This window comes from Embiotoca jacksoni, unplaced genomic scaffold (genome assembly GCF_022577435.1).
Source record: "Embiotoca jacksoni isolate LCO1_2020_lvr unplaced genomic scaffold, fEmbJac1.0.p SCAF_22, whole genome shotgun sequence".
NCBI lineage: Eukaryota > Metazoa > Chordata > Actinopteri > Embiotocidae > Embiotoca > Embiotoca jacksoni.
In genome coordinates, this window is record NW_027185363.1 from 4482839 (window position 1) to 4507227 (window position 24389).

At 40.9% G+C, this 24389-nt stretch overlaps 1 protein-coding gene across 3 annotated transcripts in view; it reads right to left on the reverse strand.

Annotated features, from left to right (window-relative positions):
- LOC138202970 (A-type potassium channel modulatory protein DPP6-like) overlaps window positions 1-24101 on the reverse strand; it is a 78140-nt gene extending 54039 nt beyond the window's left edge. The window contains exons 1-2 of one of the 3 annotated variants that reach the window (XM_069157393.1): window positions 23901-24101; window positions 23554-23629 (exon numbers count right to left, since the gene is read on the reverse strand). In XM_069157393.1, coding sequence (XP_069013494.1) covers window positions 23554-23610 — 57 coding nt within the window. In that variant the 5' untranslated portion in view covers window positions 23611-23629; window positions 23901-24101. Of the gene's footprint in view, window positions 1-10954; window positions 11752-23553; window positions 23630-23900 lie in introns of those variants that run through there. The other 2 variants (XM_069157389.1, XM_069157390.1) reach the window with 2 other exon arrangements.
- Between the last annotated feature and the right edge of the window lie 288 nt (window positions 24102-24389).

The window sequence follows — 24389 nt, forward strand, 5'->3', positions numbered from 1 at the left end:
CTGCCAGCTCCAGAATAGCAAATCACTCAATAGCGCTCCCCATTCTCTCCACGGCCGCTCCACCAAACATTCATTATCTCCCCCCATCTCTGTTCTGCTCCATGTGAGCTCCACACTGAACACCATCACACAAGTCAAAGCTCGACTCCCAGCTCAGGGAAAAGTAATCTTCTCCTCCCGTCCCTGGAGCTCTGGGCCTCATTCCAACTTCTGACTCCTTTCTCAGAGGAAGATGAGGGAAATATTGACTGGAGATGATGATGAACGCGCAGCAAAAGCTCCGTAACACAGAATGTGCCTCGTGGAAAAAGCTCTCCACAGAGACAATGACCTACATGTGGCTGTACACAAGAGGTAAGTGAGCAGGTATACACAGACACACTCACACAACACACCACCATATCAGACAAAAAAGTATTTCCTGAAAATGAACGGTAACCTCCATGCTGAGCTTTCTAGCTGACTTATAACAAGTTACAAACCCACCTTCATGGCTTAAGGGACAAAACTTTTCTCTCCCGTTGCTCCTCTCCAGACCAGAATGCACACAAAGGCCATGCGAGGATGCAACGTGAAAACCTATCTCATGTGTTATTCATCAGAAGACTAAACCAGAGCCTGGAGGCAGGACAGGGCCCTGTGGCTGTGGAATAATGTTGTGAACTTGCAGACCTTTACCACAGCAGACATTTTGAGTTGTAAAACATGTGTAACTAACAAGATCATAATGCTATAATGGCCCTCGTATTGTACATGTGGATTCAATGCGATAGATAACTGGTCGGCCTGAATGCACCATCGTCGTGTTAATGTTTTAGTTATACCTGTGACTTTCATGACAAGTCAAAGAGTTCGACGTGAAAATGAAGGTCTATTCACAACACAGGGCATTAATGGGGTGTCCACTATAGCTCTACTATTGTATGTATTTATTAATGAATTAATTGATTTAGAGTCAGAGTCACCAGGTGGTTCCTAGGGGAACATAAAAAAATATTTCAAACACAGTGAATGTGCTACGTGAAAAATAGAAATAACAACAAAAAACCTTTGAGGCAATAAGATAAAATGAGATGCAACAGCCTGAAGGGTAGTAAAAGTGTAAAACGTCTCTTTAAGGCTGTGTTTCATATCACATACTTCTGTCAGTGCATTACATAGTACACTTTTTGCAAGTGTGCGAATAGTTGGCAGTGTTATCTCTAATCACACATGGCCGTCGTGCTCTTACTAGAAATGTCAACCACAATATTGAAATGAATCCATCAACATGTCTGCCAGCTTTATTTTGTCATTTTACTAGAAAATGTAATGCATTTTTTTTGCCCTCTGTTTCATCCACAGACAATAAACGTACTGATGGTTTCTATCTGAGCACAGTAGTGATATTGATAAGTAAAAACTGCAACTGCATTTGTATTATGTGGAGGTCACCGTAACAGCTGCAACTTTCTGGCCCGCCGTTTTCAGCAGTTAGTCAGTTTCTTTCTGCTACGTAGCCAAGATGGCGACCGTTAATGGTGCCCAGCATTTTGTTAGAAGTACACCATCCGGCTGCTAATAGTGGACTGGATGATGCCATACCTAGTCAGTGTTTACTTATACGCTCAAAAAGGCCAGTGTGAGTGCGTAAAATTGAGTGATGTCTCGAAGTCGTACTTTGGCACGGTGCTGCTTTAGAATGAAATGCTAATGTCAGAATTCTAACTTGTACTCAAAGACAGTGCAAACGTACAATGTTTACCATCTTCACCATCCACCGTTTCTATAAGTAGAGCTAAGTTCAAAGTAGAATAGTGAATAGAGTGGAATGACTGCCATTACTGTAAGTCAGGAAAATCACTGGAGATTAAAATCCATCCTCTTTAGCAAACTTCATCCTCCATCAAACAGTGCAGATATTGCTGCTTTAACCAAAGTGCTGACCAACATTATATCATATTTACCCGCACTGCCAGTATTACAAATATTGTATACAACAAAAATTCAGTGAATCCTGACATTGGAGAGACTAAAACAAATAAACAATTGAAAAAATGAATCGATTACCAAAAGAATTGACAATAACCTTTTTACAAAAAAATGTACATGTTACGGCCAGTAGTCTGTGTGTGCATGTTTGCTCTTCTCACCAGGTACCTCCTCCTCTTAACTGGGTGATTGACCACACCAGAAGTTGATTGCTCATCACAGTTTAAAAGCCTGGAAGAACATGTGTTGGGCCCCAGTCGGCCATCCTGACGCCTTGATGGCCGTGTGTTGTTGCAGCCTGTTGTGATCAGTGACTGTGGACCGGAGTCGGTCACCTACTCCCTGGGAGGGTGGTCTTCTGGGTGCTTTGGTTTGTAGTAATAGTAGCGGCTGATCGATCGTCCTTTTTGGTTTGTCAATCAGCTCCTTTGTTTAGCAATCCTACTGCTTGTCTTTAAGTTATCCTTTTTGTTAAAAGGTTTACCCGTACAGTCATTTTTTTCGGCTCCTTTTTATTTCCCTGTGTTTTCTTTTTACAGTGTCGCTTCCCGCAACTCCTAGACCCACTATGGGGGACGTAACAGTACACTTTTGTGCTTTTCATCTTATTTGAGTTATTCAAGTCAATTTCTTTCTTGTTGTTGCACAGCTTGTAAGAGTTTATTGGCAGGAATGTAAATGTTCTCATCCTTTCTTCTATTGATCCATCAAGTTAGACAGTGAGACCACTGGTGGAGTTAAAAAGACAAGAAATTATAACAGCGCTAACTAATAGTCACTGCATCAGGACAGGGATCTTAACTTCAACAGGCATCACTGTTTCACTGCAGTGACAAATGAAGGCTGACCTGTTGCTTGTGTTGTTGGCCCCCCTCCAGGGTTTACAGCACTGTAATATGACCCCGTTGACCTTGCTTTTATTTTAAAACATGTGTGAGCACATGTGTCTATATGCCAGTTAAATTACGTGCTTACTTGTGTGCGTGTGTGTCTCAGGGGTGTGTCGCTGCTGGATCATGGTGGGGTCGATAAGAGAATCTGCCCGTGTGACACAACGGATTACTGCTGCCTGGTCTCAGCCCAGAAAAAGACTGAGAGGACTCGGGAGAAATGGCAGCTCTGCTCTGCTTACTCTAATTCTAGCTGACAGAAATGTTGTAGGGGAAATTTCCTTCACTTGCTTTCAATTTTTGACTTCATTATTTAATATTTACCTCTGATTTTGATCAAGAAAAACCTAACAGTTGTAGTTACAGAAGATGAGAGTCTCAGTTTTGGCATAAAGAAGATTTAGGGGCAGAATCCGGTGCTGTGCTCAAAGACATTTCAACAGAGCACATTGCTGCTGTGGAATAAATCATCTGCTGGCAGCTGAAAGGCACCTGTTAGCCTTTGGTTTCACCGCACGCTCAATATGATAATTTGATCTTTCACCCTCTTGAATTAAATGTTGCAATTAAGCAATGCACTGATGAGTCTGCCAGAAAAAGGTCTTTATCTGCATCTACAGGTCAAAGCTATAACTCAATGTGACTGATGTTGCCAGGTGACCGTATAACCTTTCCAATCCTTACGAGAGGTGACATTATCATCCTCTTCTTTGAGCAAAATGAGACACATTTAGCTATGCCAGCTGGTTGACTTTAGTTACAGGAGCTGTGTAGGTGAGAAACATGGGTTTTTATTAGTTTATTTTGTACATGGAGGATTTATGGCTTTATAGGTGCAATGGCACATTTATACCTCAATAAACAGTGGTGTGTTGACATTTGTGAAGGTAAATCTAATAATAAACTTAGTTATCATCTTACTTTAATTCATAATCAATTAATTTTTGTCTCAAGTCATGGTTTGCTCTGCTTGGAGCCAGACAGTCTTCTTTTGTGTGCATTTTAAAGCTTGACCGAGCTTAGCATTATACTTGAACTTGGGGGAAAAGGTTAAAGGTCAGAAGCCCAGGTTGTAAATTTGGAAAAATGTATCTGTTGCAGAATTAAGTTGCTCACTGTAAGATTTTTATTTCATAATCATCTATATATGGTTTGTATATTTGACCAATGGAAACAAAGTTGTGAAGTCTGTGTTCTTTATAAAAAACTGTACCTGCATGCATATTCTTCAAGACTTACAATAAGGAAATGGTCTCCTATATGCCCCAGCATAAATACATTTCCTTTACAATGACAGAAGGTGTTTGTGTTTTTCTTTTAAGGTTCAAGAATTAAGCAGTCTTTCCACAAAACATTCGCCAGAACCAAAGCCTGAGCTCAACTACTGTACTGTGTGTTCATGCCCATAGTGGGTCCATTGATTGGAACACAACAGTCTCTAGTGGCAGAACAGCCACAGTGCATGGAAAACCTATAAAAAGAAATGTGTTTTGGCATCTAAAACATCAATGAAATGACATGATCCACTGAGCAAAAACATTTTTTTCAACAAATAGCAGACAATGGAGTAAACAAGCGCTTGACACACAAAACTGTCCTCCTCTCTTAAAAGGAGCTCTACTGGTGATTATCAATTTCACAACTAATAAGACTAATCCTCAAAAGTGAAACACTGAAAACACTGCGTGAAGTTATAAATAAAAAGAGACATGAAAAGAAAAAGAGACGCAAGCTGGGTTAAAAGACAGTTATATTTAGCTGCCTACTCAAAGTTCTAAAAAGCTGCAGAAATCTTTGAGATCCACAACAAAGATCTGTGGAGTGAGTTAATCTCCAATGAAAAGAAAGGAGGGGACGTGACTGCCATCATTAAGCTCAAAATCACAAATGAAGGCTGACAAAACGGGGGATTTTGTTACTGCATCAATATTTAATGGGCTAAATTTCAACGAGGCAGATTGTACTGTTAAAACGAAGCAAAATTAAGGGGATTTCAAATGGGATGTGACCAAAATTTAATATTAAATGCATGCTGCAACATAGAGGCATAATGACAGCTGATGATGTGTTTGTTACTTCAGAATAGAAAATCTACCACAAGAGACAGAAGCGCCGCATCATCACAGGGTAATAAGGCTTCCCTGTATTTAGGCACTGACTAATACCCTCTGTCAGCTTGTGTAATAATACAGTAAATCATGGAGAGGAAGAGGGGCAGTCAGACAGCGAGGCAGACGCCTGCTGACGTGCTGTTGACAGGTCCGTGGTGGAGGCGGTGGCGGGGGGAAGGCCGTGTGGTGAGGGATGATTGATGGTCTGTCGACAGGGCGTTGAGGTTCTGGGTGGTGGATGACCTGTTGAGATGCCCTCTGAGAACAGAGGACCCCCCCCGACCCCCCCCCCACCCCCCCAAAAAAAAGCAGGTCGATAGAGAATAATTCTGTCTGCACAGAAACATGAGTAGAAGCTGGTATTCATTAGGAGTCGAAAGGGAAATGACTGTTTTCAGAAACAATGAAAAAAAAAACCACATCCTGGTAATTGCAGTGGATGTGGATGCGAGCAGAGGACGTTCAGTGTGCAATGCGAGAGCTGCGTCATCTCCAGATGGCAGTCAGAGCCACCAGCGAGCAGCAGCGTGTGTTCCCAGAGCTTACAGCCTCACCCTCTCCACCTTTGCAACCATGGCAACGTCGAGCAAGAGGTCCTGCTGCGGATGCTTTGTTGTTCTGAGGGGAGGAGCTGCACTCGGTGACAGCGTGTTTGCCTTGTGTGCCCTTTACTGCAAACTGGTTTCAAAGCTCAGCAACCATACACCCAGTTGTTTTTGATGTTAGTATTTTCTTTAATTCTTTAATTATATTTTGTTGAACCTTTGTTGAACGAAGTAATTAACATCTCATTTCTTTTAATCTAATTTTAATTTTTTTTTTTCAGTATTAATTACTGTATACTGTATTATTATACTAGTGTGTTTATTTTGGTTTGATACAGTTTTTTATTTCTGTTAATTTGGTTTGATGTTATTCAACACTTTGGTCAACTTATGTTGTATGAATGTGCTATATAAAATAATCTAATTTAATATTTGGACTTTCATTTGTTGCCTTTTGTAAAGCAATTTGTCACTAACTTATGTTTGCATCTTCCATTTTAGCTTAAATTTGACATTAAGTTAGGGTAGCTTTTTTTTAAAATGCAATGTTTATATATTAACAGTGGAAGAAAGGACCACATGTTGTGGGAAAATGTTCATAGTGATGAACACAGAGGATTGCTCTTTCACAAACGGTGCAGTTCCTCAGCTTCAGAGCTTTTCAGAATCCCTTGGCTCATTGAATTGATGTTTGGGCCTGCAATTTAATGATTTCATTCACTCTCACCACTTTTATAGGATAATTCTTAGCAAAAACAAAAGCTCTATAAACCTATTGTACACTACCTGCAAAGCACCAAGCAGGATACAGGCATTTACTGACGAGCTGGTGAACATAGTGGAGCATTTAGCAACTAAAGAGCAGGTGGAGACCAAAAAATAGAGCTAAAAGGAGAGAATCCATTGATTCAGGTTTCAGAAGCAACCCAATTTTTTCAACATGAGGTAAGACAATATAGATACACAGCGTTTTTGTATCTGTTGTATGTCGTATGAATTTTTTTTTTTTAAAGACTCCCCATGACCAGAGTACAGAGGTACTATATCTATCGATGTGTGTGTCATTATAGTAAACTGTCACAGGTCAAATGTGATCACAACATCACTCTAAAAAATATACAGCATCAAAAACTGATCAGACTGGAACACTATCTTGTCTCCATAAAGCCCACATACTTAACAGGCACATCTGGCTCTCAGCACTGTTAAAAGGGAAGAGGTTGTCTTAGGACACATGATCATTTTGGATTAGTGCAGTAAGTCACATACCTAGTGGCAGCCTTCAGTAAGCAGTCATCACCTGAACCATACAGTTAGCCCAGCTGCAGAGATAATGAGGACAGCGTATCACATCTCACTGCTCTCTTTCTTTTATCTGGCTGCTCTTGTTGAGCTCCGTCTGGCTGATTTATCTGAGCTGCAGACCTCAAAGGAGGCACAGAGCTAAACTAAGACTTGGGAACCGGGCCAAACTGTGTTACTCAGATCTGGAGTATCTCTACGCATAAGGCGCAGTTAAGTACATGTGAGGACAGGCTGTGTGTGTGTGTGTGTGTGTGTGTGTGTGTGTGTGTGTGTGTGTGTGTGTGTGTGTGTGTGTGTGTGTGTGTGTGTGTGTGTGTGTGTGTGTGTGTGAGAGAGAGCGTGAGTGTGAGCGTGAGCATGAGCCCTGGGCAGTCTTATCAATGTGAATAAAATTTTAAATCTAAGTAACACAGTCAAGGAAATTTACGATTGACTTTTTTTTAATTACAATTTCCTGTGATCCAAAACAGGATCAGAAATTATGAGTGCAGGGAATTTATCGAAGATAAAGTACAATTTTAATTAATTAGTGATAACAGGTGTAATGGCGCTTTCAAGACTGAGGAGTACTTCCTGAAATACACTGATAACATTACGAAAACATTCATGTAATTTATAAAGAGAAATTAGAAAGCTCGTAGCTCTTTGTGTTTGTTCCCAGAGGGACAATATCACACTGTCTCTGTGTCATTAGAGGCGAGGTAAATTTTCATCAGGAACAGCCTATTAAAGGTAAAATTAAAACACATATTCAGTGCAGTTTTATCCTATAAATAGCAGCTATGGAGGAGGAGGAAAAAAAATATTGCATTGTAGAGCAGCATACACCTCTGATATTAAGGTAGCCGGGTGGGAAATAAGCTTTTCACTAATGACTTGTGGATTAACAAGAATTCACAGATGTCATCACACAAACACAATCAGCGGCAAGCGCTGCATTTTAGCTTTTCTCCGAGAAATATATATTTATTTATTTATTTTTGTTGTTGTTGTGATGATTAGGAAAATCTGTAAGAAAATCAATATGCACAAATATAGACTCACTGTATCTGTTTTTTGTGATACAAGATGTCAAAAGCTTGGAAGATGTTGCTTCAGGGAAGAGTCTGTGATTTACCTCAATAATTATCAGTAAAATGTTCAACTCATTTAGAAAACTGACAGAAAATAAAAACTAGTTGGATCATCAAATCCTAAAATAGACAAACACAACTCAATAAAAGGATGAAGAAGAGCTTTACTTTGACATGAAAGAAGTTTGACTGACAAACAATTCAACTATTTTTAGTGGCATTTTTGTGTGTGTGTTTACACAATTACTTTTATGCTTCACTGTCTGTCAGACAAATGTTTTTTTTTTGTTAAATGGTCCAAATTAATCATAATCATTGCCTCTTTTGAATCTTTGATCATACAAATATATAATTTATTTGAAGTTTGGGTCTTATTTTTCCAATTAAATTGTATTTACTTAGTGTGTTAAAAGTAAAGTAAATTAAATACAAAATTTTACTATGAAAGTGCAGACTTATTTTAGTTGCATTTATAGATTTTACATTGTATTTTTAGTGTTTATTTGTCTTTGCTCTGTTATCTGCTCTTCAATGATTCACTGTTAGGTTTTGTCTTATGTCATCTTTATATGTTGAAATAGAGCATCTAAAAATAGTATTACCAAAAAAAGTTCAATCAACTACTTTATTAAGAATGTGTAGAGGAGCAGATGAGCCTTCATGTTGCTCAGAAAACCTGCATGAATAATTTTTTGTCTCTCAATATGTTGACTGTGACCCTCTGTCATCTTTTATCATTGCAGTGCAAATTACAAAACAAAAGGAAATGTCTACATTTCATGCATTTATCTGTCCGTAAAAGAATAGTGAGAACAGGCCCGGGTCATGAAGGTGTCTCCAGGCTCCAATCTGATGGTAAAGCGTCATCGTATTTGACCTTTACATACAACAGTTAATTAGGGATGTTCATGGACTTCTGTTTGCGGTAATCAGCAGTGAGGGGGAGACAGAACTGCTGCTGATATCTCCCTATAGGTGGCTCCAAGTAAACATAAAATATTGATGCATACACATGGAGCAAAGCAACAATTAATCAACCTCACAACACACACACACACACACACACACACACACACACACACACACACACACACACACACACACACACACCTCTCCTACAAAGATGCAATGTCTGCATTTTGTCTGCTCAAGAGCTCAGATGAACACTGCGGCAAACAAATCAATCTGTTGTTTACAGAAAATGTAATTCCTTTCAATTTTTTCATGAACTCAGAGTAATGTGCTGCCTCAAAAAGCACCTCTGACATCTGGAACCGAGAAATTTTAGAAGCAGGCTGGACAACCATGTAGGTAAATATCTGGACGAATGAAATTTAATTGATGCCATTTCCAAATCAATGTTTCCCTTTCCCTCTGCAAAAAAAATTAGAACAACAATAGCACGTTCAAACTTCTCCCGAGGAGGTCAGGTTTGGAAATAGCATTCCTTGAAATGGTCTCCTCATCTCTTGAGGCAAAAGGCAATTTCATGGTCCAGCACTACTCAAGGGGACATCGTGACTTAAGGTGACCTCAAGGTTAACAGTGTAAACCTCATAAATATGTGGGAAATCCAGCAGTGCAATAAAAGCTGCTGACTTCACTGCTAAAATACAATCTTAAGATTTACAGGAAATCGTGACTTCAAATTTGCTTGCAAGAAAACGGCTACCTCATACAGCGAACATAGAGGGTTTAAAGGCAATAAGAGACTTTGCCTTTTACTTGTGCCTGGCCTCAGTGTTGCTATTATTGACAGCCCAGGGAGTGTCAATGTTCCACCTGTTGCCAGCCTTATGGCTTGATTCTTGATGTGGCAGGCATCAATAATTCAGAGGAGCATCAAGTATGCTTGTGTTTGCTGTAGGTTTGTATTGGGGTCATCAGCAAACAAGCACAACAAGTCTCAATGGATCACTTCATCAGGCCTTCGTGCTGACAGACATCCTGCCAATTGGTATGTAAACCAAAGCTGTATGCAATTCATTTCACCTGGTGGTTTCTGCTCTGTGTATTTGGCAGGAGAGAAAACTACACAAAGAAACCAGAAGTGTTTGAACTGTAAAATAATGCATGCTGAAGAAGCGTTCTGCACAATGCTGTGTGTATGTTCTATCAGAAAGCCCTAGCACTGTCACTTGTACTGTTACACTATCATTTATGTGAATGTTGTTGTCTGTTGGACAAAAGCTAAATCCAAGGCTAAATCTGTAAAGCTTTTTTGATTTTGCTTTGTATGAGGAGGATTTATTTAATTTCATGTATAAACCACAGTACATGAAAACAAATGTTTGAAAAATAATGACCAGGGCAACAATGTTTGGACAACAAAATCTAAAACCACGGACAAATGCTAAACACAATCCAGCAGGGCTCAGCAGAAAAGACACTGTTTATGGGTTTTAAGCTAAGGGTCTCCTCATAGTTTCTTTCCAAAAAAAAAGTGCAACTTAGCACCCAGAACACACCCGAGGGACCAATCTTCTTTTTATCTGTTTATAACCAAAACACAAATGTAGTGCTCTTTGCAGTTTCAGCACCACGGTCAGCACCAGAGAAACTCTTTGCAGACTCTGTGAACTACAGAGAAACACAACAGACAGTGTTGCTCTTCATCAACATCATCATCTGTTCGATAATTGTCAATGATGTGAATGCTTAAAAAAAATAAAAAATCATATGGCCTTTAACACCTTTGATTCCATATCAAACAGATGTCAGAGACAATGACAGGCTTTCTTGAATATTTATACACCAGTATTGGAACAAATGAACAACATCACAATACAGCCAAAAAGAACCCAATTTAACTAAGAGTACAGCTGAGTACATAGATAAAAACCAAGCTTTTAAAACTTTCTTGAGCAGCCTGTAAAAGTGACACCAATGAGAGCTTCTTCATCACCAGGGATTCACTGGTAGGCCTGTGACTGTGTGTATATAGCCTATGCAAGCGTGTGTCTTAGTGTGTGCCTTTGAAGAGGATTAAGCTAAATTATACATCTGGAGATTTATCCTAAAAGGGTATTATGTTGGCAAATAGATAAGAAGTGTCTTACATCCTCATCCTCCCGCAAGCATTTCTTGCGGTACTGGACGTGAGGTCTGCCGTCGGCGAGTTGCTGAGAGGTCTTCGCTGCGTTTTCCTCGTCTGCGACCTGTCCACCGAGAAGGTGGCTGGCCTCAGGTGGGTGCGGAAAGGAATTGGTCGTGTTGATCTTCCCGGTGAATCTCTGGTACAGCGAAGCCATAATACAGGTCCAGTTCAGATTAAAAAAAAAAAAAAAAACTTAAGAGCATGTGAGAGCCACAAGCGGGTCTCATCTGGTTCGGATTTTTTTGGACAATCTGTTGGTTTTCTGTGCGCTTCGGAGAACCGATGGCAGGCAGCCAGTTTTCACCTCCAGGATGGAGCAAAAAGATAAGGTGAAGATACTTGGTTAGCAAATAAGCATCTATGGACAGTGGATGACTCAGTCGGACAGGCTGATATAAAGCTGGATTCTTCGCAGCGATGTCCTTTTTTGCTTGGTCCGGAGCACGCGGTAGACTGGTGAGCTGTAGGTGTCAATAGTTGCTCTCTTCTGTATTCACAACACGTTGCCTCCCCTCGTCAGTTTCCCGATGCCTCCTTACAGCGAGATAGCAGGCAGATGCGCTGAGTTGCCATCAGATATTCGATCCCCGGCAGACTCCGAGTGATTGTCCTCAAAACAAAAAGAGCAAAAGATAATGATTCGACTCTTCCTGCTCTGTTTTTGCCCGACTGTTCTTACCCATGAAAAGTGTGAAGGACGCAGAGAGCCCGGCGGTCCTCTCCGCAGACGCGCTCTGCATGAGAAGTGACCAGCACAGACACAGCGGCTTTACTGTTGCGCTGCTGTCATTGCACTTTTCAGTGCGCTGCTTTACGCACATACCACTAACCCACAGTTTCACTTTTCGTTGAAAAGCTCTGAGTGACAAGTCTCACTCATTTATGATTTCATGAACGGGGTCGTAGACTACATTTTTCTCCCAAATGATGGCACACTGTGTTGGTCCCAGGACGGAGCTCGAGTGCCTCTCCGTGGTGTTCTGCATTAGGGCAGGCTGATCGCACACCTCTAAAGAGGTCTACTTCGGGTGGAAAACAAAACTAATTTTGCCCGTCATTGCTGATAAAATGCACTTCCAACAAATCAAGTGAGGTTTTTTTTCAGGTTAAAGCTGAAATCAAATAGACACAGTAAATACTTTATTCATGCAACTGAATAAAATGTAAGGCATTTATTTTTGGTTTCTACACAAACAAACTGATATCAACTTCTTTCCTGCAACTTTAAAGAGTCTCATAAATACTCCTCTTTAAATCCTATCTAACAGTAATGATTCAAACCATCAAAGTGTCTCTTCCCCATCCTTAATTTATTCAGTTCTCTCCTTGTACATTTCCAGTCAGTTTACATCCACAACTGTTATTCAGCTCATAACATTGCAAGTGATTTCATGCTTGAAATTTCCACAGAGGCCACAGCATTTCAGAGCTCTGGTAAATGCAGAATATTGGCTTATATATGTGGCGGAGGAAGCGAAAGGCTCTCGGGTCAAAGTGTTAAAATCTCTGCCTCCTGCCATGAATGCCACAGGCGAACACACGGCAGCCTCACTGTGACAGCTCAAACTAGCACTCCACTGGCGGCGAGCTGCATTTCTGGGAAATAGGTCATCTTCACAGGGGTACAACTTCAAAGCGGCACTAAAGCACAGCTCCAAACAGCTCCACACATATTGTGTTCAATACCACCATTTTGCATCTCCGATTAAGTGAAATCAAGTTCATTTTGCAATCATTTGCAAAGACTTATCAGGACTGACAAGCAGAAATGAAAATATTCTATAATGAACTTTCAACAAAGAGCGAGTTTCAATTAATTTTCTTTTACAAATGGTGAGTCATCTGGAGCTCTGAAAGAACTGCTGGAGGCTCATTGATTCATGGCTTGAATTATGAATGTAACCTCAATAATAGTATATGGATCTGGAATACAGAAAATTAATTTCAAAGGTTTGGACAGTCATTGAAAAACAAGGACATAGGACATGACTGCCTTTGCCTAATTAAAGTGAGTCTCATCCCTCCCTTCTTAATCAATGTGAATCAATTTTCCTTTGACTCAAAGTATGATTCGTAAATTAATTGAACTTTATTTGATGCTTTTGTCTACACTTTAATTGGGCTTTCGGCAGAGGCTTGTACTGTGGACTGAACATCTCTGGGCTTCCAGCAGTCTCCCCTTGGCTTGCCTCAGTCCCTGTCATCATTTGTTTCTCCAGTTCATAAATGCCTTTCTTGGGTCTGCGTGCTCCTGGGAAATAGGTCCATGTCACTTGACATCCATCCCATTCTCTTTGATATATGCCTCACAATCTCCTTCACCTTGTTGGGGAGCTATTGTGAACTGCCTGACTGCTTTAACGCTGCCCTCAGGACCGTGCCGGGGAGCCTGGGCTCAACTTGACTCCCCTATCGCCTTCTCGCAGATACAGCAGCTGACTGGAGCTACGCCTTTTCCTGCTCTCACAAACGCCACTGCAGGCGAGCTCTGCATTATAGGTGGTACAAAATTTGGAGAGGCATGTAATAGCAGCTTTAATGATGATGATAGCTGCAGCATAACCAATAACTCCATTGGGTAGCTAATGGTGCTGTTGGAGTTGGTACAAACCAAAACTTACTTCAGGTGTGAAATTCTAATTATATTTCAAGCACATAACAGATGCATTTTAATCGGAATGCTATGATGCACTTCTGTGCTGCTGTGGGTGATGACTTTATGAGGCTCTATTATGTACTAAACTCCCCTGCGTGAGTTTACTTTTAGTTCCAGTGAGGGATTAACACAACAGCATTATCAGAAAATGCACTAACTGAATCCACAGATGTTATATTGTTATATTAGAACCAGCGGAAAGTCATGAGTTTTCTCCTCATTGTTGAAATGAAATCATGCTAAAATACTAGTGATCATGAGCTGAATACTTTGAGGCAGCCGGCAGACAAAATCCCACAACAGCATTACAGATTTTTAGGAAGAAAAATTGAAGTGAAGCTACAAATTCTGAGAAACAAAAATCATGAGCAAACTGTTGTCCAGCATGAAAAAAAATATATAATAAAGCCTTTTTATCTTTTATTCTTTCCTGTTTTAGCTTTTAAGTCTCTATCCTACCTTAAGGCAATGACATTAGTCTATTTGTAGTATTTTCTTTTTATGAAACTATGTATAACAGAGGTCAGTGGGACGATTAGTTCAAAGCATAGCTCAGTATTACAATACAATCGTACATGGTTTATGATATCATATACAGGATAGAGTAGTGCACTTACAATACCCACATTAATATATTTGCATTAAATGAAATACCACCACAGGCCAACTTGTTTCCATCAGCATGCTATACACAAAACAACAAAATGGCTCACAAATTAATTGGATGGAAGAGCAAACAGATCAATCAATCGATGTCTAGTGGGAGAGCAGTAATTTCTAATTTCCTCTGAACATCACTCAGCTGAATAAGGAAATTACTGCACATCTGTGCATGCATGTAACATAATGGATTTTTTTTTAGAGCAAACCATAATCACATTTTTGCACCATTTTCCAATCGACAATAGCGAGACACTAATGATTACCCTCGATGCTGAGCTGATCTGACCATGGCAACAAGTTTCTTTACCATCGGATGACATGGATCGCTTTGCTGTGGCCTGGGCACATATTTTATCCTAAAGCTGTCCTCAAGGCAGTCCATTACTGGGCTGTAAATAGTTTACTCTCACACTGATTAAAAATATTATAACTCCACTTAAACTGTGTTGTATACGTCAAATCTGTCTGATTATTAGAAGTAGTTTTTTTTACACACGGTAAATCATTAAGACGCCTTTAGATCCCATGTTCAGACATTGAGGCATGTCCCCCAGGAGAGTTAAAGAGACGTGGCAATGATATTGCTCGAGGTGAAAGAGACACATGTATGGCAAAGTGCTAGCAACAACAAGAGGTTAGTTGCTCACTTACAAACATGTTTGACCAACTCAACACGCAGCGGCTCCCAGGGTAGAAACATTTTCTCCGTCTGTGTTTATAAAAATTTAATTAGGCTTCAGTGAGGGCAAAGTCAATCGGAATGCAGAAGAATATGCTCCTTATCACTGAATTACACCCTAACGCTACATCATAACACTTGGCTCATTTCGTGACATGTAACAATGGTCAATTCAATTACTCTGTGCTGCAAGTTCATTGTGATTATGGCCCACATGCACAAACACCGAAAGCCTCCACCAACCACTGACACAAATCTACCTAACAATAAAACGCAGGCTACAGAAACACATCGTGAACCTTGTAATGATTACACAAGTCCTGCATTCATCATTTTAATGAAAATACAACCATAAATTCATATAAATGTAAATATCAAAGCGAGAACACATTTCCAACCTGCTCTTAAGCCATTTTTTACTGAGCCCCACGTGTAAAATTATTGTTATGGCTGAAACTAGCAGAGCATGTTGGAACAGGGATATTATCTTTCAGAGAATAAGTGGTGAATCTTCCAGCATATTACGAACGTAGGGAAGCTACTGTATGTGCTGAGCCCAAATTGAAATGGCAACAGATAAGTCACTGAGGAAATTGCTGGCTGATGTTGTAGAATAGACTGTGGCTACATACGAGGGGTGCAGCCGACCACAGTTGTGGATTATGGTAGCAGCAGATGATGAGGAGGAGAGTAGAGGAAGGAAGGAGGAAGAAAGGCAGCTGGGGAACCAAAGCATGTCACAAGAAATTCAGTATCACATGTGTGTTTGTGTGGGGATAGATAGACAGTGTGTGCAGCAAAACAAGAGTTGGAAATGGAAAGCGATGAATGAAATGAGGATGAAGAAGAAATGTGGAGCATAATCTAGACCTGCCTGCTTTTTATGCTTTTTAAGTTATTGCTTGGCAAAAACCCGTTTGGTCATTTATTATTCAATGTGCTCCGGAGTGCCACACAAATCCTCTCAATATATAAATGCTGCTCAGCTGAAGCCACAGACATCAGTTACAACAGGAAGAAACTTCCGGAAAATTACCCTCAGATTGTGTCTGTTTTAGATGATTGTGAACAACAAAGTTACCCTAAACTTCAGCTCTTCATCAATCTCCCTTGCAGCCACACTTGCATGCAAGCAACAGAGCAGCATAAAGTCAGCATTTAGTCAAAGCTGACCAATTAGTTGACCTCAAAACCATCTCATGGATTTCCACATAAATAAAGAGTAAAGAAAGCGGTTAAATTCAGGACATGCCAATGAGGGATGCAAAGCAATCATTTGACGATATCCAGACATCACACACAACACTGCTTACGCACTTCTATATTCAACTTTTCCCCCATGATGGCTGCTTCCGACTGAAGTCATTAGATGGCAACATCACAAAGAATAACAATGAGGCACTAATCATTCTCCACAGCATATGCAACCAGCCATTCATTAGAAGTCAGCACTTGAAAGAAAATTAAACGGGAAGCGGTTGTCCATCAAGCTCCTCAGAGGGGACATCATGACCCGCTGCTCTCCTCCTGCCTGTCCAGTTGTAATCAAAAACAGCCAGCTGCCTTTTCTGTCAGGAGCAGGAGACTCACCCATAAACACAGACATTCCCCCACAGCGTGCCATGCATGCTAAGAGGGCCCCTTACCCTTCTGGAAAGAGTGCTGGTGTCTATCTTCAGCTGGGTGGCTATGAGGACAGACATGGTGAAAAGTGCCACTTGCCTTCTCCTCTCGCTGTGCTCACACCTTTGTGCTGTGAAGTTGGGGCTGCTGGAGGTGTCTGAGGAGTCCCCCCCACCCCCCACATACACACACCCGACGTCCCTCCCTCCCTACCTTACAGCTAAGGGAGAGGATGACTTGGGGGTCCAGGAACCCAACCAGAACACCTCTCTCTCTGCTTGCTGGGTGAATCAATCACACACGCACACACACACACACACACACACACACACACACACACATTGGCATCGCCTCCACAGGGTGGCGACGAGGTGGGATAGGAGGGGGTGCATCTGCTCCAAACACTTCTCCCGTCCTCGCTCCTTCCCTCCCCAGCTCCCTCACTGATTCTCTCTCAGGCGCTTGAACTCTCTTAACCACACTTTTCTCAGCAATCATGCAGCGTTCAATAGTGTAAATAAATCTCACATAAACACACACTTACACACATACTGTAGTGTACAAATAATAAACACAAATTCTGTGTTCCTCAACACATCCAAACCAATACTGCCTGCTAGGCATTTTTTTTCCCTTTTTGTGTATGTGTGTGTGTGTGTGTGTGTGTGTGTGTGTGTGTGTGTGTGTGTGTGTGTGTGTGTGTGTCTAAATAGGTGTTTTTCCAATCTCAGTGTGTGGACATATTACCAAGAAATGGATCACTTCAGTCGACTTTGGAGCTGGGTTGTGATTAAGCACAAGTAATATTTATGTTGCCTGTCTTCCTTGTCATAAAATACCCCACCACCACCGACATACACTCACTCACACACACCCATCAAGCCATGCTAACAGGACAGAAGCCTGGCACAGGAAATGCTGCTGCTTTATTTATGTAGAATTTGTACTTTGTGTATTGAATCCCAGGGCTGAGGCTGAGTAACCAGTTTATTCAAACTACAGCAGGAAGCCACAGGAGAGTGGGAAGGAAGTGGCTTTTTATAAATCCGGGAGTAGTGATATTTCTCAGAGAAAATCCAATCGGCTCTCTACTTCTGTCTTGACCTAATCGGGTCAACCGAGTATGACAAAAGCCGGAGGCAAGACGCATCGTACCTTGAGAAGAGCAGCAGAGGCAGTAGGAAGGACGGCATTCATAACTCATCCATTAAAAAGGGTGCACGGTGGGCTCCAAGAGCAGTGAATCACAGGGGTACCCACAGCCAATCCCGGGTCAGTTATGGACTCAGGGTCTTCTGAATCACTGCTCGTATTGATGCAGCTGTCCAGCATTTTGCTTGTGTGTGAAATCAAACTGTTGTGTGAACATCGGAGACCTATAGACTGCAAGGTCTTTAAGGAGCTATCACATGGCAGAACACTGCCTCAAGTTTTACATTTCACAGCTACGGAAGGTGGTGTTAAATTTAACATTCAGGAGGAAAATGTGCACTATTTTGATATGACCTTGGCAATTACTCAGAGGAAGAGTGAATAAAATAAAGTTGAGCCGCCTATGTTCTTATTTCACGGACAGCGGCGTGTTTTATGCCCTTTGGTGAGAACTGGTTTGAGGTTTCACGGTGCTTCATAAATACTTATATTAAAAGTCAGCTAAATTTCTTTTCAACCATGACTCGTGCCTGTTTAAAGCAAGAGTCTTCACCCTGCAGCTGCAGCAGTTTATCTCTAACGGCTGCCGGGCTTCGGCTCATATTTTACATGTTTGATTTGCACACAGACAGCAAGCCCACAATGACGGCAGCAGCGGATGAATTGTTGCACATATTTAAATGTGAGCAGCATAACCACAGAACACAAGACACTAAAATTCAAACACAAAAACAAAAAAAATGTTCCCTTGTTAATCAAGCCAAAATGCAAGGACATCCTCTGCACCGAGGATATAGACAAACTAAAGTTCATATTTGCATGCACACCACAGGAGATAAGGTTTCATCTAAGGGAGTAATTGCTCTGGTGACTGTACAAGGGAATGATAAGTCTTTTGAGTTTATGCAAGACACGATGGTTGTAGTTGTAGCTATTGCTGTTAACAAGCTGATTTTATACCATGACATTTCCCCAGGGTCCTTTCAACCAGCCTCTGATTGGTCATCTTCTCCATTAGTTTTTTGTCACATTTACAGCCATGACATACACTCCTATGATTATGAATTTTGCTGGCTCACAGTAAGTCACTGTAATTGCAATTAGTGTAAAAGGTCAGCGTGGTTATTGCTGTAGAGCACAGAGGTGATGCAGTGTTTTATCAAACTGACGGAACATTAACAATGCACAGCTTGAATTTCTTTACGTTTTCCATGCAGTGCAGCTTCGTTTACTTTCCTCCATTTGTCACCTCCTGCTGATTTTGCAGAGCGTAAGCTGCCATCAAAGCAGTTTAAGAGCTGATGTCAAAAGACAACCATGAATAAAGTTTATAAATGATAGCATACATAACTTGGAGGAGACATATTAGCTTATTTCATAGCTTAAAGTGTGCAATTTCGTCTTTTTAAATCACATATATCAACATGTTCAACGGACTGGCCTGAAGCACATGGAGGCCTCTGGATCCAGTGAAAAAGCAAGATTTATCAATCAATACTGTGGAGATAATGAGTTAATCAGATTATGTTTTAGTTTGTCTGAAAGTGTCAGCCTAAATGGTGTCTCCAGCAGCTGAATTAAATTGATAAATCATAAACTGATCAATAAATAAGGCTGGTGAATGCCAAACAGTTCCTTGTGGATCGCTTGAGGTATATTTTTCATCATGGCCTGTTCCTGTTGCTTTTTGCCTTTGAGCAGCGATGTTTCAGCACTGATACAAAAAGAGCAGAGATTTGATGTCAGAACAAAATTCAACATGTCAAATATTAATATAGTAACATACAAGTGTGTTGAAGGGAGTAGAATTGTGTGTTATTGCCCCTGTATGTCTGCTACTGTTTAGTGTGCACAATCTGAAATCAGTTCCCAACTTTGTGTCCCAAACTGTTCTGCCCTGAGCCCAGCTCTGATCTTGACCTTCAGCCTGATTACAGTATGTCTCCCTGGCTAATTGACTCAAAGCCCCCGAGCATCCTCCATCAGTTCTCCTCCCTCTGGATCCCAAAGATTCATACTGCCGTACTTGGTATGCCTTTCAGAAGAGCTCCTCTTTGAGGAGGTAGGGCAACGGTGCAAAGATATGAACAGAGAGCACATTACAGGGTGATGGTGTCAGAATAGGAATAATTTTGTGCATATCAGGCCATAATGCATCTTTATCAGCAAGACGCAAGTGACTTCCCTACAGGCAGTGCATTATCAGGTCATCTGTCACTTCTGACAGGAACAGATGAACCCTGCACCCCAGGGAGCAATGCACGCGTATCATCAGGAGCAGGAAGAAGAGCTTCAGGTGTTCAAGGGTGGCCAGGAGCTGGAAAACCTGGACAGCTTTTATAAACATGGTTCTCATCTACAGCAAACCTTCTCTGGAGAGCCAAATCGCAGCATAGCAGTTAGTGGTGACAAATGACTGCTGTTGAATGTTGTTGTCCCTCTGCTGTTGCATCCCCGGTTGTTTCTCTGCCTCCAAATTTAATTTCATTGAACAAATGTGCTATTGTTCGCTTCAACATTATCATTTTCAATGCCGTCATTGGATTAAATAAACAGATGGTATCGAAATGTGCACGTCGTATGTGTGTGGAAGTGCACATCAGGAAAATTAAAGTCATTTTATAATGGTTACTACTGGCTGCGGGCAGCAATACAAACATTTTAAGCAGGCGATTCAAAGTGCAATGGTTCAATGCAGAAATACAAAGGGCTCACCAGATGAATACAGAATGCTTTTGAGAGGCATTTCAACCGTACATATTCCTGCTGCATACAAATTGTTTCAGTGAAAGTTTGTCTGTGCAATTTTACTCCAGGGAACCTTAACATTCAGCTCAGGGTGCCAGTAAATCCTTGACACGTACTTTCAAACAGCCCTGATACAGGCTCACTCAAAACCAACGTGATCAAACAGATTCAAGTTGTGATCATGTTTCTTGGCAACACACAAAATACATCATATGACCCCAGCGACAACGTTACATTCTCTGCTCGAGCAGGGGTGTTACTGCAGAGAACAATACCATTCATATCTTGGAAACCGAAAGCACTTGTCAACTGACTGAGTGTATCTCAGTCTCTTATTAAATGCAAATAATGGAAGTCTGGACTCAGGGGAAAGGTACTGGCCTCAAAAACGTCAGGCAACAAGCAACAAGAGAAACAGCCAGCACAACAGATGAGACAAGATACTAAGAGGAAAAATAATAAATATATTTTCTGCTCTGTGGTGTGAGAGGTACAAACAAATGCCAGCGATTCAATCAGGACCATGTCGAAACATAATTAAAAGATGCCGAGTAACCTTTCCATCCGATTTAAATGCATTTAGAAGAATTCAGAGTAAAAAAGATGAATTAAAGTGTGTTGCTAGGACACTGTGGCAGCACATGGATTTCCAAAAATAAAAATTATGAAAGTAGAAACTTCCATTAAGGTTAACGTGACAGCCTGGTCTCCACACAGCACAATTGAATGTTTGAATTTGTGTGTCGTCTTGGGTGATGTTTAATTATGAAACCAACAATGGACATAATCTCCACAGGTAACAAACACTTCAACACAACAGCGGAGGCAGCGGAGGCAGCAGACAAACTGAGAACAAACACTGCCAAATCTTAATGCAATGAACACAAACAATGAACACCCTCAGGTGTTGACAGTAAACTTTAACAGGGCTCAAATTTAGATAATCCACAAGCAGAATAGATGCATTTTGTTACATCAGGGTAAAAGTTATAACACAAAAGCATTGAATGCAGCACGTAAAACACATTTATTTATGTTCTTCTCTTCACTTAAAACGTAACTTTTGAAACTTAAAATGTGCTCTCTGATCATGAGCGAAATCGTGAAACACAGTGATTTTGGTAATTAATGACTTGTAATTTTGACACTCATCTGTGAGGAGCTGCAGGTTTATTCTCAGTCGTGACTTGTTAAAAGTAAATATCCTAACAAAGTTTACGTCTTTAATTGAAGTAGCCACTCAATACTTTTATAATAAAAAGGAAGTGGGAAAGAAAATGATTGAGTGTATCCAGCTGGTAGGTCTCAGTAAGAATGAGCTCTCTTTTTCTCAGGGCAGGAGTACACCAACTAAGTCAGGCATAATGAGTTTTAGTGAAGACATATCTGCATTTTCTCTAAAATTGGTCTGTCCTCAGAGAAGAGTTGGCAGCTCAGATATCCACAGCCAGACTTCATGATTTCTTTTCAAGGCAAATTGACCACAGATTATGGTAGAATTTAATAATCTGGCCTTAAAGAGTCAAAAATTGGTCACAGAAACTTCAGACTTCAGGGTTTTCTTGGCCTCGAGCTATAAGTGGTGTCAGCAGAAATATGGAAAAGTACAGAGAAGAGTGCTTTACAAATCGCAGTGGTGGATGAATGAAACTGACCGGAGCCCCACAAAGCCTAAATAATAAGACACTCAGGAACTGATGAAGCTTCTCAAGCAGGCCTGATGACGACTGAGAATGTGACTTTTTGCCTCCAGCAGAGGGCAAACTAACTCCAAGAAGAGCACGGACTGACCTGAACACAAGATGATATCAAAGGTCAGTCAAAAATCGAATCTGTGACAATCCAGTTATACCAAAAGAACAGCAAATCCCCACAGAAACAAGACACACCCACATTTCACAACAATCAGAACATGAAAAACATGAGGTATAAATGTGATTAAAGAGAAGAATTAATAGAGCAAACCACCACACTTTCTACAATCTATTTAATTGTTCTTTTCCAGTATATGATATTATGTAAATGAAAAAAATCTTTCTTATAAAACTTTTAAAAAAATATTTTAAACTTGCCTGCTGTGCTTGTGGCACTGTAGGTCCTATCCATCTAAACATAGACAACAGCCTGTGACTGCTAAATCTTTTTTTTTGGTATGACATGGCTCCTAGATACCAATAGCTTTGTCACAATTTAAATATTTCACAGCTCCACCACAGAGAATCACACGAAGGAAAACTGTTTTTCTCCCTATTGAAACCACAATCAAAGCGTCCCCTCTCCTGTGTAATAGAAGTTAACTTTGGATCTTTTATGGGAGTGTATCTCAGAACTGGCATTGTGGGAGTACTATTGCTGGACCATAACGGCACAGATAGAAAAATAGGTATTTTTGCCCTGTCTGTTGAGTTTTTCTTTTTAAGAGCAACGAACAGGGCACATTCAGGTAAACAAAGACAGCACACAATCTGGTAGATGTACAGAGCAAACGTTAATAAAAACATGAAGTTAGCGATAAAGAGAAAATCCAAAACAGACTCTTATCAGGACAGCTGGCTTGACTGAACATGGACGGACACTCATGAAGTTTGTAAACAAGTATTAAATGGTCTATTAAGTCATAACCTCTAAATGTAAGTGAATTTAAACTACTAGTGAGTCAAATTGAGTCTATTTACCTTGATACAATCAGAGGAATTTGTTTAACATTAATGGCACCTAGGCCACCGTTTCCAGAATAGTCCTGCTAGTAAGTGATCCTGCACTTAAAAAAATGTGTGTAAAAACGACCTCAAATTATACAAAGTTTTAACTTCAAGATAAAAGACCCAGAAAACGGCAACACCTCTACACCTCAACGTAACACGACTCTGATCGTCTTCTTTTACTCCTGGCCGGTGAGTCCACAGCAGAGGAAATAAAATCGCATCAGAGTGCTTTTAAAAGTGCTTCCACAACGCTGTGCTAGTTGGCTGCAGTGGAAAAGACATGGCAGCTGAATGTGAACTGGAAATGCAAAGAGGAGGTTTAAAATGTCAGTTACCTTCTCTCCCTTGGTGGATCCCCTGCGGTAGTTTCCTGCACCTGCTGATGAGTTCATGGTCCCATAGAACAAGACTCTGAAATACAAAAATATTAAACTGAAGCCGCCTGAACAATCAACTTTGATCTCTCTTTCTGTCTCTCGCTCTCTTTCTGTGTCTCACACATGAGGGCGCAGGCACGCATACACTCACACAGCCAATAATTACGAAGATGTCTGTGCTTGTTCTGTTGAAAACCGCAGGTTGAAACGCCTAATGTGGAGACAGCCGTTCGCTGGGCTAATTGCCCGCAGTTGCGGTTAAACTACAGTTATTCCAACATTGCGCGAGATTAAACGTCACCCACCTGTAGTACCGCCAATTAAAAGTGTTGTCCAATGATAAATCAAAGCGTTATGCGCGCAGCCTCTCCAGAAGTAGTAGGCGCGATGTACAGTGTGCGCTCTCTGCCTGCGCGCCGACGGCAACGAGACAGATAATCAGCAGAAACTTTCCACACGATGACAAACCACAAAAATGTCCAGTCGGGAAGTTTCTTTTATGGTTTTGTATAAGCGTCACATTAAATGAGCCGACCAGGTTCGTCTTCCAACGTAGAATATGCATTTACAAAGAAAAAGAAGATAGAAACAGCTGCTGTGTCAGCAAACTGCGTACTGTTCCAGGAGTAAGGAGCCGCTGCAATCCTCCAAGTGTCCACGTTTAATTGTGCAGTTTGATTCCAATTGGTTGAAAAGGAGTCTGTACTGGCCGTCTCATCTGCACCTTTCTGAAATGTTCACGCCTCATCGAGTAGATATGCCTATCAGAACATTTTGAGGATCGGTTGTTTCAG